Below are 12,815 nucleotides of genomic sequence, written 5' to 3'. Positions count from 1 at the left end.
AATCTGCACTTCTCTACGTCGCTGTCAGGAGACAGTTCAATACTGTCAAGCCATAGCTGCCGCTACGGTTGAACGCGCGGTATCGCATGGAATTGAATGCCCGCCGAGAAATCTGGCTTTGACTATACAACCGGGAGAGGCATGCCAAATGAAGTCCAACAGTGTACCTCGATAAATTAGTTCCTTGTTCCGAATGATATAGAAAGGAAATTTGAAAATACACACACTACACTAACGCTACGAAAGAGCGCGCTGGATACCGAAAGTCGTCGTAGCTAGTTTCGCTTTCCGCGGAAGTCGCTAATTGGGTTATTGCAGTCATAAATCTGGACGCAGATGTCGCAATATGTACATACTAGACACTGTGACAACAGTATATTGGCGTGGAAATGTTGGTTCTTGCAGAAAGTTGTTGTTGTAGTGCTTGATCACGTGACAGTATTCTGCGCGTTGATTGCATGGGCGATTGACGTCTTCCCAGTGGGATGACCAGATGAGTTTTCTATATATAGCACGTTTTCTTGGTTTGACGCTAGGTGTTCCCCCGTCGGAGTGAACCGCGGTGTTTAAAATTGGAGTTGACGAAAACTAGGTGTTGAGGCATGCATTATCGTGTGTGAAGTAGCTTTCGTGTATTCTGTCGGTAGCCACTGCGGAAAGGTCTCTCCAGCTTCTGGTCAGATACCCCTTAAAGGTCGGCTACGCCGATTTCCCGATCTGTTGAAACTGTTGTGATATTCTGAAAGAGCATATCCGACTACCCCCGTGATGCAGCTTCGTTTCTCAATTTTGCCTTCCTGTTACGAAAATTAATTAATGAAAGAAATCGAAACAAGCTATGGCTGCAGCCATGAGTGTTTCGTCCGGGGTAATCCACAGAACTCTTGAACGAGGGATATAACAAATGGGAACTTAACTCAACGACATTTTCGACGTGAAATATCGTGATTATGTGCTTGAGAACATCGCAGTCCAACAGCCGTTCACGTCGACCTGTTTGCTGCTTTTACTGCAAGTTCAAGTATGGGAGCGATTGAGCGACAACGTGAGAACTGGTGGTCTTTTGAGCATAAAGCTGTAGTGGACAGGTCTCAAAAGAAAGAAATGAAGTAGAAAAAAATAGAAATCGCAACCAATCACACTCCATCCCATGCACACGATGGAGCTAGAGGGTAACTGCCACACGACAGACGCTTCCTGTCTCTGTCGAATGCGGCTCCGAAGTCGAAATCCCCCTTGCACATCTCTTCCACGATGTTGCGAGCATAGGTCAGTTTGGGGTCTGGGTATCCCCCACCAAAGTATTCCAGGGGGACACCATGTTGGTGTAATTCAAGGCCGCACACGCACACGAGCACATGAAGTGAACAAGGAGAAAGATTACGTTTACTTTCAGCTGCAGGCTTTTAAAGATGATGAAAGATGGAAGTCTTTGGAGGCATGTATTTGTCAGTTCTATGCTGTTCCAGCCTCAGAACATCAGTCCTTTCAGGCTTTTAAAGCTTCGCTTATCAAGTGCGAAGGAGAGAGCACACGTCAGGCGCTATCAGCGACACATGCGTGACATCTGTCTCTTTCTTTTCTTTCACTTTGGTTTACATTTACATCAATAAAATTATCTTCCAACGGTCTTCTTCCCATCAAACTTGATCTTGAGCTTTGTGGGTTTCTGGCTCTCGATACCGTTGAGGACGTCGTCGAGTTCTCCTACTTTTTCGCGGTGGTGTTGCAGCATCCGTGCTGATTGCCAGAGACGGTTGCTGAACGTTGGCTGAAACATAGCCTCCTATATAGGAGGCTATAGGAGTATATAGGAGGCCATGGCTGAAGTGTCGTCAGGCGTGGTTGGTGCGCGGAAGACTCCTCGTAGATGCTCGCGCGTTCTGCGCAGGTGGCGTTCGTCTTCGGTGAGCACAATATAAGAGCTGTGCGTCTGTGCCGGCCTGACGTCACTTCCTGAAATCCTCAGCTTCTGTAAAGAGTCGTAAAGCGATACATTAGTGCCAGTTTGCAGCTGGATGAGATTCTGGGACGATCTGTCGTGGGAGGTCTTCTGTCTTCAACGATATTCTTGAAGGCGTTTCTTGACCTTCCCGGAGTTTACTGCGACACATTCTCGCGAGAGAAACGAGTAAATTTACGCTCTACTTCTAATCTTACTTACTAAGCGTAAATTTCGACAAAATGGCATCGGTCAAGCTCTGTTGTACTCGTAATACACTCCCACTCTAAGCGTACGCTACTTCAACAGTGGTGAGTCTCCAAGCTATCTCCGCTCTACAAATTCATATGGTTACGGCCATTGTCACCGTGCTGATGCATTATGCGTGATGGTCATCCACGAACAGATCATTTTCTTATAGGCGAGAAAGTTTTCTTTCTCGTTTTTCTTGGATGTGCGTTTCTCGCCGTTGAAGCATATCTGTGTTCACGATTCCAAAATCCGTTCTTGTAATAGAAGTGATAGCACGATGCAGCAAACATAGCTACATCCAGCAAATGTCCGTAAGATATCTCGCCGGGGACGTTCGGATATCCACTGGAGTTTGCCACATTATCCGCTTCACATCCATGCGATATCCCAGCGAGTAACATTTCTGCCGTGTTTGTAAATCCACTGAATGTCCCCTATGACGTCTGTCGCGGATATTTGGAGACATATGGGAGATTATAAATATCGTACATATTTTGCTTTGCAAAATTTGGTGCATGAGATATTTAGTGTTTCTGGAGTGCGTAGAGACCACCGCAACTGTGTACCGGCAAAGAATATTTATTGTGTGTTTTAACCTGCTTACAATGTAAATATGGACGGGTATTCCAAGGAGATCCACTGGGCCGGACGTTGAACGTCCTACGAATGTCCACTTTGCGGACATTGCGGACATTGCGGACCAGGAGATAGGGACGTAAGCAGGAGCTCTCTCCGATATATATATGCATATACAGATATGGGAAAAAAGACGCCAGAGACCGAGGTAGCAAGTGGGGGAAAGTTATTTATTAAGCTGGCATTTAAACTAAGGGTCTGGGAAAGTCTTCGTTTCGGCGGAGCCTCTGCCGAAACGAAGACTTTCCCAGACCCTTAGTTTAAATGTCGGCTTAATAAATCTAGTGTATTGTGTAGAGTCTTGTATTGTGTAGAGTATTGTGTTGTGTAGTATTGTGTAGAATCTAGCGTATTTTGTAGAGGCGTGGGGCACCGCTTATAGCTCTTATCTGTAACCTATACACGTGTTGCAAAAACGGTGTGTCGGTATTTTGACATTCAGTAACCGTAACGTCTCATCTCATCACCTCTTTTTAAATCTCAATATACTTCCATTCAACCAAATTGTTGCGCAACGTATCTCTTTGCTAATGCATGGTATCGTTTTACGACACCTTCCATTTGACATTAACACCCGGCAATAAATAAAGGTCGTCCGGGACAACGGTCATGGGTAACCTGAATTGACGGAAGGTCAACAATGCCTACGGCAAAAGGTCTGTTGACTTTCATGGTGTGAAAATATGGAATTCTCTTCCCACCAATGTAAAACAGTCCAACAACTTTAAATCAGCTGTTACTAAATTTTGCCTTACCCGGTTGGGTTAGGCTGGGCCGCACTTCGGCAATGTTCTATTTGATGTGAATAAGTATCTGCATGTGACATGTATTTCTGATATGAATGTGTTTGATATATACAGGGTGTCCACGCTAAGTGTGAACAGATTTTTTAAAAATATATCGATCACTTTTTCCGAGATGAAATCAATTGCAATATAGCATATGCTGAAGGGCACTCCCTAGGGGGGCATTAACAGACTCCTAAGGCAATGTCTTAATTAACTTTCAATAATTAACTTTTTAATTATAAAAGCTACGAAGTTGCTCCAATGAGAACATCTGATCTCTTCGGTCACCAGATACCAAAGCCGTTTTCAGAACAAAAATCCGTTCGATAGATCGTCCGCAAGAAATTCGTGAAGGAACGCCATTTTTTTCTTTATTTTATCCATTGCGCTAGCGCAGTGGCCACGCTCTTGAACAACGTGATGACAATGAATGCTCTCGAATGCTTCTTTCTGCATGTTTCAGGTCAAACTTCTAGCCCTCTCCAGAGCCAGCAATGTATGAGTTTTGGCCGTCCATTTTCAAATTGTATGAGTTTTGGCCATCCCGCACATTCTAGTGCATCTTCCAGCACACTACGTAGAAGTGGTATGGTACCATTGGTTTGTTAATTTGATTCTCATGCTCACATTTGTAACCTATTTCATTTTTTACTCTATTTGTGCCCATACCTATTGTCATCATTGTTATCATATATAGTTTCTTCAACATATCACCATAGTTTCACACGTCATCGCTGCTGTTGCCATAGTGCTCAATCTTTACTTTGCCAATTCAGCCTAATTGTCTGCCTGTTAACTGATAGTGCACTACATTCTTGCGTGCCATTTGGTCTGCGTAGGTGCTGTAGCTGCCACTGGCATTACCTAGCAGTGTATGCCTTAAGTTATTTTGTGCATTGTCTGCCAATGTCTTTATGACATATTCTTTACAGCCTTTGAAAACGAGGTGATCAGGGTGCTGCATCCGATCCGCCTTACTCAAGAGGATCATTCAGCTCAGATGAATACTCTGACGCCTCCTGCAGGAGCGCCCATCAGTGACTGCAGCAGAAGAGCGCGTATTTGAGCCCTATGAAGAGCTAGATAAGTTCCTCGAATTTGACATGACTCTGTAAGATGACACTGAGATGAAGAAGTTGGTGAGGGCCCATCAAGAGCTAATATTAGGGTAAAGTGGGGCTACTTGAAGACGGGGGCAAGTTGAGGACAGTGAGTTTTTCGCGTGGCATTTTCTTAGCAACATTTTTTTTCTCGTCTGTGACACCAGGATGAGCACAGCCGTTGTCTGGGCTCTGAAGTAACGTGTTGACGTTCTGCACGTGGCTTTTTAGAAAGACGTGAGACGCTCTTTTGCAGATGTGGTCGAAGTAAGGGGGGGCCTTTGTTTGTCCCATCTGTAACTTTCGCGAGCATTGACTTCCAATTTGCTCATTTCTGCTTCTCTGCTAATAAAATATGACCTCACCGTTATGATTCTGTGTCACTGCCCTGTATTTCCATGTGCACTACTCGTGGCTGACCGTTTCGGATGGCCCAAACAAAAGACAAAATTTAAATCCGGCATTAATTTTTTGATGTCCTCAACTTGCCCATAGGGTGGGGTAAGTTGATGAAAATATGTAGCCTGTCATATTTGGCTCGTACAAAATAAATGTCTGGTTTAGCACCACAGTAATTTGTGCATCATTTCTGAAAGGTTTGGGGATTCAGTTAACGAATTATAGTACAATTTAGGCGAGTATTCTCACTGCTATTAACAAAATAGCTTAACTGTCTTCAACATAGACCACCTTACCCTACATGGGTGTGCAATCGTGGGTCCCGCTCAGTGCTGTCACGTATTCTCCTTATACACATAATGTTACACAGTGATTGTTGACTGGAGTTTTCAGGGTAGTGATCCAGCATGAATACTAGGTGCATTCTTTTTGCTTGCACCCCCAGCCCTGGTGCGAGAGAGTAGCACCTCCGTACTATTTTAGAAACGAACATGTTTCTTCACTGCATCTCCACATTGTTCTTACGGTGTAGCTTGCGCCATGCCTGCTCCTCATCCCAAGACTGCTGCACTGCTGAGAGAGAGGTCGCAGGAGTGCAGTGCAGATGAGAGATGAATAAAGCAAATACTGCAAGCACCTGCATTCAACACCAATTGTTTAAGAACATGCCTGATATATTCCAAACAAATTAAAGTAACTAGTAATTATAATATGGTGACTAGACCTTAAATTCAAAGCTATGTAGTAATTGATATAATTGATAAAAGAAACAGGAGAAACAGACAGGGGTCATCTTTTAAAGGAAAGGTTTTCACTGACAACTAACTATATTCCTATTGCAGACAGAAACTCTGCGGAAGTATGGAGGTATCAATCTCAGGGACGCCACACAAAGAATCCTAAGAGCGTTGATGTCAGTCGAAGTCGCAACGGCATTCAGCTGGAGAGGAAACAAAGGGAAAAAAAGGTTCTGCGACCTTCTCTGCTGCGAGGCTGTTTTTCGTAAGCTTATTTATTATTTATTCTTATTATTTCAGCATAAAAAATAAGTTAACATACTTGTGGTTGTGGAAGCAGGTCACAGGTCCTAGTTTCTGACTGTGTTTGAAAAATGATCTTTTCTAAAAGATATCCATGGTATGAATGGATGACAAAAATGCGCTGATACCCAACGATTCGATTTACGCCACCTTTGATGTGCTTTTTTTTTTTCTTTCTAAAATCGATCTCTTACTTTTCCATTGCAAAATGAGGCATTGGGTCCTGTACTGTCTGATCTCGTGCTATCTTGCTGGTGTTATTATTGGTTAAAGAACTGACTTCATGTTAGACTTATACAGCAGTTCTCTAGCAGGTAAATGGAGATTTTTGCCCTGCAGCGAAGGAACCCTGCTTGGTCTGGCAGAGATGTAACCAAGAAGCCTTTGCCAGTTTAACCTCACTACTAGCTGTACAGGAGATTGTTTTGTTGAAATTTACTCTAATGTGTCAGCTTTAATACCACTCATTACTTCTACAGAGATGGTGTAATGAGATACTCCAGCTCCTTTCGTCCGCACTTTTGTTACACTTCAGTGCCATTCTAGGTTATCACTTATGTACAGCATTCTCTGAATAGAGATGACTGACACCCCACTGTTGTTAGGCTGCAATACTGGTGAACGTTTGCTTGTACTTCTGTTGATATGTATGCTGTCCTGAAGTTCTACGTACCAGCGAAATCAAATTATCTTTTTAGGCTTCATCACAGGAAACAGTCTTTTGAAGAAACCTACAGACAGTGAAATCGAATGGCACGTCAAGTCCTGGCTACGTCATGCCAAGGAGCGTAACGACAGAAAGACGTCGTGAGACACTGTTGTAGTATTTATTTTTGACCTCCTAAATATGGAGGGTGTCCGGTGAGAATTTCTAGAAATAGGTTTTACTTAAGCAAATTATGAAATTACGTAGTATACACACACACTTTTGCTACAGGTTGAGGCAGTTTGCATTCGCGTCACACATTCATTAAGCTAATTTTGCTAATTGGACTTTAAAATTAGCCAAGCAATGGTAACGTTCTTGACGAATTCAGAAGTCAATGGCGATAGCACACTATTCCAATCAAAATCAGTTTTTTTTTCTGGCGATTTTTAAGAAATTGAAAGCCGCAAAACCGTTACTTGGCGAGCCGTACTCGATCAAATTTGTGCTTGCGTAAGTGCTCCGTCTGCCACACCCGATCGAGGGCATTACCGCGGTAACCGACGTTATCACTGGGTGGGAATTGACGGCACGCATGTTTCTAAAGGCGGGAAGTGTGATTATGTCCTTGCTCGCATAGCAGGGAGGGTACTTGGATGGAGTGAAAAGTTCCAAAAACATAAATATGAGCAAGTGTGCTTTGCACGGGGATGGTCTTGTGGCTGTCAATTTTTTTATAAACCTTCTCGTGAATACGATTGGAATACTGTGCCATGGCCATTGGCTTCTGAATTCATCAAGAAAAACGTTACCTTTGCTTGACTAATTTTCTAGTTCACTTAGTAAAATTAGCTTAAAGCTCAGCTACGCCGATTTTCGAGTGTTACAGAATGGAATGGTACTCACACGATGTGTTCATAAGGGAACACTAATTATGTATGCAAAATAGTTATCCCAAACTCCTCGCGGTTTTCCGAAAATTGAATTTTTAGTTTCACTGACATCCAGTCTTGTGGCCCACAAACCCTGTGTCGACGACACATTCGTGGTCCGGCTCCGGCTTGGCATGACTTTTGGCTTGGTTTCTTCCGCCAAGCCGGCCAGTTTCTTCTGCCGAGCCGTCTGCTTCGCAGATTCACATTGGGGAAGTGCTAAACAGTTCGCTATTAGAGAGCCAGTATATTTCTGGACTTCACTAAACCCACGAGGAACGTGAGTTTTACTTCCTTCGACTGCAAAGCATTTGCTAGGCCAGTACAGTCCTGCTGTGTTCTGTGCTGCGTGCCGAGAATACGTGAGCGTTTTGCTCCCGTCTGCAAGAACACTTCAGCATGCAGTTCCAATGTTTCCAATCACAATTTTCCGAAAGGCGAAAGAGAAATCTATTGACTGCAACAATCGGTTACAACTCCGACTGGGTGCCACCTTCGAAAGCAGTGATTTGATCTGTTCGATATAAGATGAAAGTCACTGAAAAGGTTAGCCAGCTGTCGGGATCGAACCCATCAGACCATCAGTTTCTCTCTTGATCTGTTCATCTGGCTCATACGAATGTTACGGAAGCAATGCGCAACTTGTTTCACAAGAAGCTGAAGATCTCTCGTCCGGGATGCTGTGCCAACCCTATCTGCAGCAGGAGATTGAAGGGGCAGGACTAGGCAGCAGATAAAGGTAAGACGCGTAATGTTAGACAAGCCAGTCATGCGGTGCAAATTGCATCACGTAGAAGAGAAAAATACGCTATCTGTCACTTACTGCTTCATCCTTTAGAGATTACGCCTCAGCGGGTGTATTCTCAGTACAGATTTGGAAGTGCATTATTTGTTAAATCAATTCGCAGGCATTCTGGCACCACCGAAAAGCTTGCACTCCACGTCTCAACTATCACCGTATGGGTTTTTAAGCTGAAGGCTGTCACCAGTGCCAACCAGACGCCCCCTTAAAGTTCATCTGTTTTTCTTGACGGAACAGTGACACCTGGTACTGAGACATTTCATTTTCTGATTAATCAAGTGCATTCCATCACTTGTGCTCGACTTCTTGTGTTCGTATACCCTTGCTGCTGCTCGCTCGCTTAGAGCAACCATGCCTGAGGTGCCAGCGCTTTCAGAGTACATTTAAGCAGTATCATCGTACCATATGCACAGCAGCACATCTTGTGTATTTTGAGTAAGGTATAAATTCAATGTTGGCTCAGCTGTTGTATTTTGTGCACAAATAAGATGTTCTTCCAGAGCGCTCAAGGGCAGTTCAAGCAGCTTCATGTGTGCAACAGCACATACTTTTTCTCAGTTTCGACTAAGGTAAATCGAAACCTTCCAATTGATGTCTTTCGGTCATAAATTATGTTTTTCGAGACATTCAAACATCACCATGTGTGCAACAGTACATACTTTTTCTCAGGTGAAGTAAGTAAATCTGTCCGCTGTCTGTAAATCCTCAAGACGTTCGAATATCCGCAAATTTGTTACCAAAACCATTTACGACTACAGTCGTGCAAACTTCCAAGCAATTAACGAGGGTCTCGTTACTCTGTATGATAATTTCTTCCACGACGCTTCACCACGCTCCGTCGAAGAAAACTGGTGCCTCTTTCGCGACAACATAAATCACCTTACCGAGCGTTACATTCCAAAAATAAAGATAAAATCCTACGACCACAATCCCTGGTTTACGAAAAATCTCAAAACACTGTTAAACAAGAAAAAGAGATTTTTCAGGATTGCAAAGCGCCGTGGCGATCATGTATCATGGGCCAAATTTCATGAATGTGCACGTGCGTACATGCGCGCGATAAGACAAGCGAAACCTAAGTTCTTCAACCTTGACCTCCCTTCACTCCTCGTGAACAAACCTAAACAATTTTGGAAAGTTCTGTCCCCGCCTAAATCTCACTCCTTTAGCCTAACCTACCCCAACGGGGAGGTCATCCCCGACAATCTATGTGCCAACGAGTTTGCTTCATTTTTTTCGTCTCTCTTTAACACTGACGACGGTTACTCACAAGTTTTATTACCAGTGATCCCTTCTTCCATGAACCTTTCTTCTCCCATGATGCCCATCGACATCAGCCCCCACGGAATTTGTAAGATCATTGAGTCACTCAAGCTGTCCTCAAGTTCTGGTCCTGACTCAATTAACTCTAAGGCACTATACAACACGAAAGTGATTTCAAGCGAACTGCTATGTTGCATATTTAGACAGTCACTTCAAGAATCCGTGTTGCCGCAGGACTGGAAGACAGCGATTGTCGTCCCCATTCTCAAATCCGGTAACAGTCAGTATGTTAATAACTACCGCCCCATTTCTATAACTTGTATCGCATGCAAAATTCTTGAACACATAATCTGCTCAAACTTAGTCAAATTCCTTGAGGAGAAAGTGTTTTTCTACCCGCTGCAGCATGGTTTCCGAAAATACTATTCTTGTGAAACTCATCTAGCTTGTTTCGTTCATGACATATTTTTAAACGCTGTCAACAACCATCAGACCGACGCCGTCTTCTTAGTTTTCCGCAAAGCCTTTGATATGGTGCCTCACCCGAAGCTTATGTACAAAATCTCTCTCCTGAATCTCGACCCGCTTGTCGTCCGTTGGCTAACTCAATTTCTTTATAAGCGCTCGTTCGCAGTCTCATGTAATAACCGCATATCTCCATCTGTCCCTGTCCTTTCGGGAGTCCCTCAGGATTCAGTTCTTGGTCCCCTCCTATTCATCAATATATTAATGACCTTCCTTCATGCATATCTTCCACTATCACACTATTCGCCGATGATTGCGTTGTATACAGGCAACCTACTGACCAACAATGCTTACAAACCGACCTTGCCGTAATTCAATGCTGGTGTGACGAGTGGCAAATGCCCCTAAATATATCTAAGTGCTGCATCGTGACATTTTCTCGCCGACGTGTCTCTTATCTCCCTCCCTTCTGCTACACAATTAGCGATTTAGTATTAACCAGAGCAGATTCCTACAAATATCTTGGCGTTCATCTCTCTTCCAACTTAACTTGGAACGAGCACATTAATCACATCGTGGCCAATGCTTCTCGCTCCTTGGGCTTTGTCAGACGCACCCTAAGATCGGCACCTGTCCATCTCAAGCTTCTAACTTTCACCACTCTGGTACGAAGCAAGCTTGAATACGCGTCCGCAATATGGGACCCTCCCCAAAACTATCTCTGTGATGCCATCGAAGCCATTCACAATCGCGCTGCCCGCTTCATTGTCAACGATTACTCTTTCACTACCTCTGTTTCCGCGTTAAAACTAAGTCTCAACCTCGAGCCGCTCGAACATCGTCGTCGCTTCGCCAAGTTAACCCTCTACCATAGATTTTTTTTCACCTTGCCTGCTTGACAATCACCCATCACACGCTCGAGTGTCATTTTTCCTCATTTTGATCACACTAACAAGGTTACTCGGTTCCTCTGTATTACTAACGCGTTCTCCAAATCGTTTTTTTGCACAACTACCATTGAGTGGAACAACCTCCCATCATCAATAGCTACCATTGACGACCATACAGTTTTCCGTAGCTCCCTCTCTCACTTTCTTCATCTTCAATACTACTGTTAGTTCTGTTGTATTGCTGAGTTTATCGCTTTGTATACAGTGAACCCTCGTTATTATGACCGTCGTCGTTCCCCAACATTTTGGTCATAATGCGGAATTGTCGTATAAGCGGGGGGATTTGCAGAGGTTTCACTGCATTGTTCCCCAGGAGTATGGTCGTAAAGCACGTATGTCAGATTATCGGGGGTCATATTAACGAGGGTTCACTGTACTTACTTGTATTGTTCTTCTTATCCTGTTATTCCAAGATGTTGTTAATTTGTTTCCTTATTTCTGTTTTCTGTTTATTTCTGTTATTACTGTTTCCATTCTCAATGTTCCATGATGTGTTCCAATGTAATGTTTCCACCCCCATGTAATGTCCTCCGGACCCTTGGGTTTTTTTGAAATAAAATAAATAAATATATGTATCTCGTGTAACAAGCCTGGCAATCGCACGTTGTGCATGGGCAGAAATACGGCCTTCTTTCTTTGAAGACCAGTCCTCTGCAGGTATATGCTCAAACAATCACAAAGTCTCACGTTGTTGCTCAATCGCTCCCATTCCTGCACTTGTAGTAAAAGCAGCAAACGGGTTGACGTGAATGGCAGCTGAACGGTTGAACTGCGAAGTTCTCGAGCACATAATCACAATTTCACGCCGAAAGTGATGTTGAGGTGAGGTCCCGGTTGTTGTTTCCATCTTTCAATAGTTCTCGGGATTACCTCGGACTCCTCGGACGAAACGCTCATCGTAGCCGGCGGCCATAACTGGATTTCCTCGCAAACGGGAGAAGACGCCAGGGAAGTCAGAGAAAGCCTCAGCTTTCATCCAATCAGACGCACGATTCTCTATCTACGTAGATGGAACAAGTTTATCCCATCTACGTCACAAAAATGGCTGCGCCCATGGCTTGTTTTGGTTTCTTTGATGAATTAATTTTCGTAATAGGATGACACAATTGAGAAACGAAGGTGCGTTTCGGGGGCAGTTGGATGTGCTCGTTCTGAATATCACAACCGTTTCAACACATCGGGAAATCGGCGTAGCTGACCTTTAATTAATATGCAACGCGACTGCAAACAGCCTCAATCTGCGGCAAAAGTCTCTGTGTGTATTCCAAGCAAATCCTGTTTTTAGAAATTTAATGACACTTTCTCACCCGACACCTCGTATATTGTGGATGTTTTGTGTTCGTGGGGAACTTGGCACAAAGAGCACTCACAGACACTGCCATAGAGTGCGAAGAACAGCAACAGCTATGTACCAGACGCAGTGTAAAAGTCAGGACATGGAGGCTGTCATAAGATACAGAAAAACAGGCATCTGTCAGAATTTCGTGCAAGGACTACTTCAGGAAGGCATGAACTGACATTTTTTTGGTACTTAATGTCTTCAGTACTCTGTTTTCTGTGATTACTCATATTTTGCATTTCAAAGTACCCTTTAATCCGA

The 12,815-nt window shown here is 43.7% G+C and overlaps 1 protein-coding gene across 3 annotated transcripts in view; it reads left to right on the top strand.

Moving 5' to 3' along the window:
* The window catches only part of LOC135373211 (uncharacterized), a 39,851-nt gene extending 27,036 nt beyond the window's left edge, over positions 1–12,815 (top strand). The window contains exons 10-13 of one of the 3 annotated variants that reach the window (XM_064606451.1): positions 4,082–4,204; positions 4,551–4,757; positions 5,960–6,119; positions 6,856–12,815. In XM_064606451.1, coding sequence (XP_064462521.1) covers positions 4,082–4,204; positions 4,551–4,684 — 257 coding nt within the window. In that variant the 3' untranslated portion in view covers positions 4,685–4,757; positions 5,960–6,119; positions 6,856–12,815. Of the gene's footprint in view, positions 1–4,081; positions 4,210–4,550; positions 6,120–6,855 lie in introns of all 3 variants that reach the window. The other 2 variants (XM_064606450.1, XM_064606452.1) reach the window with 2 other exon arrangements.

This window comes from Ornithodoros turicata, unplaced genomic scaffold, assembly GCF_037126465.1.
Source record: "Ornithodoros turicata isolate Travis unplaced genomic scaffold, ASM3712646v1 Chromosome22, whole genome shotgun sequence".
Lineage (NCBI taxonomy): Eukaryota > Metazoa > Arthropoda > Arachnida > Ixodida > Argasidae > Ornithodoros > Ornithodoros turicata.
This window is presented reverse-complemented; position numbering and strand designations above follow the sequence as displayed.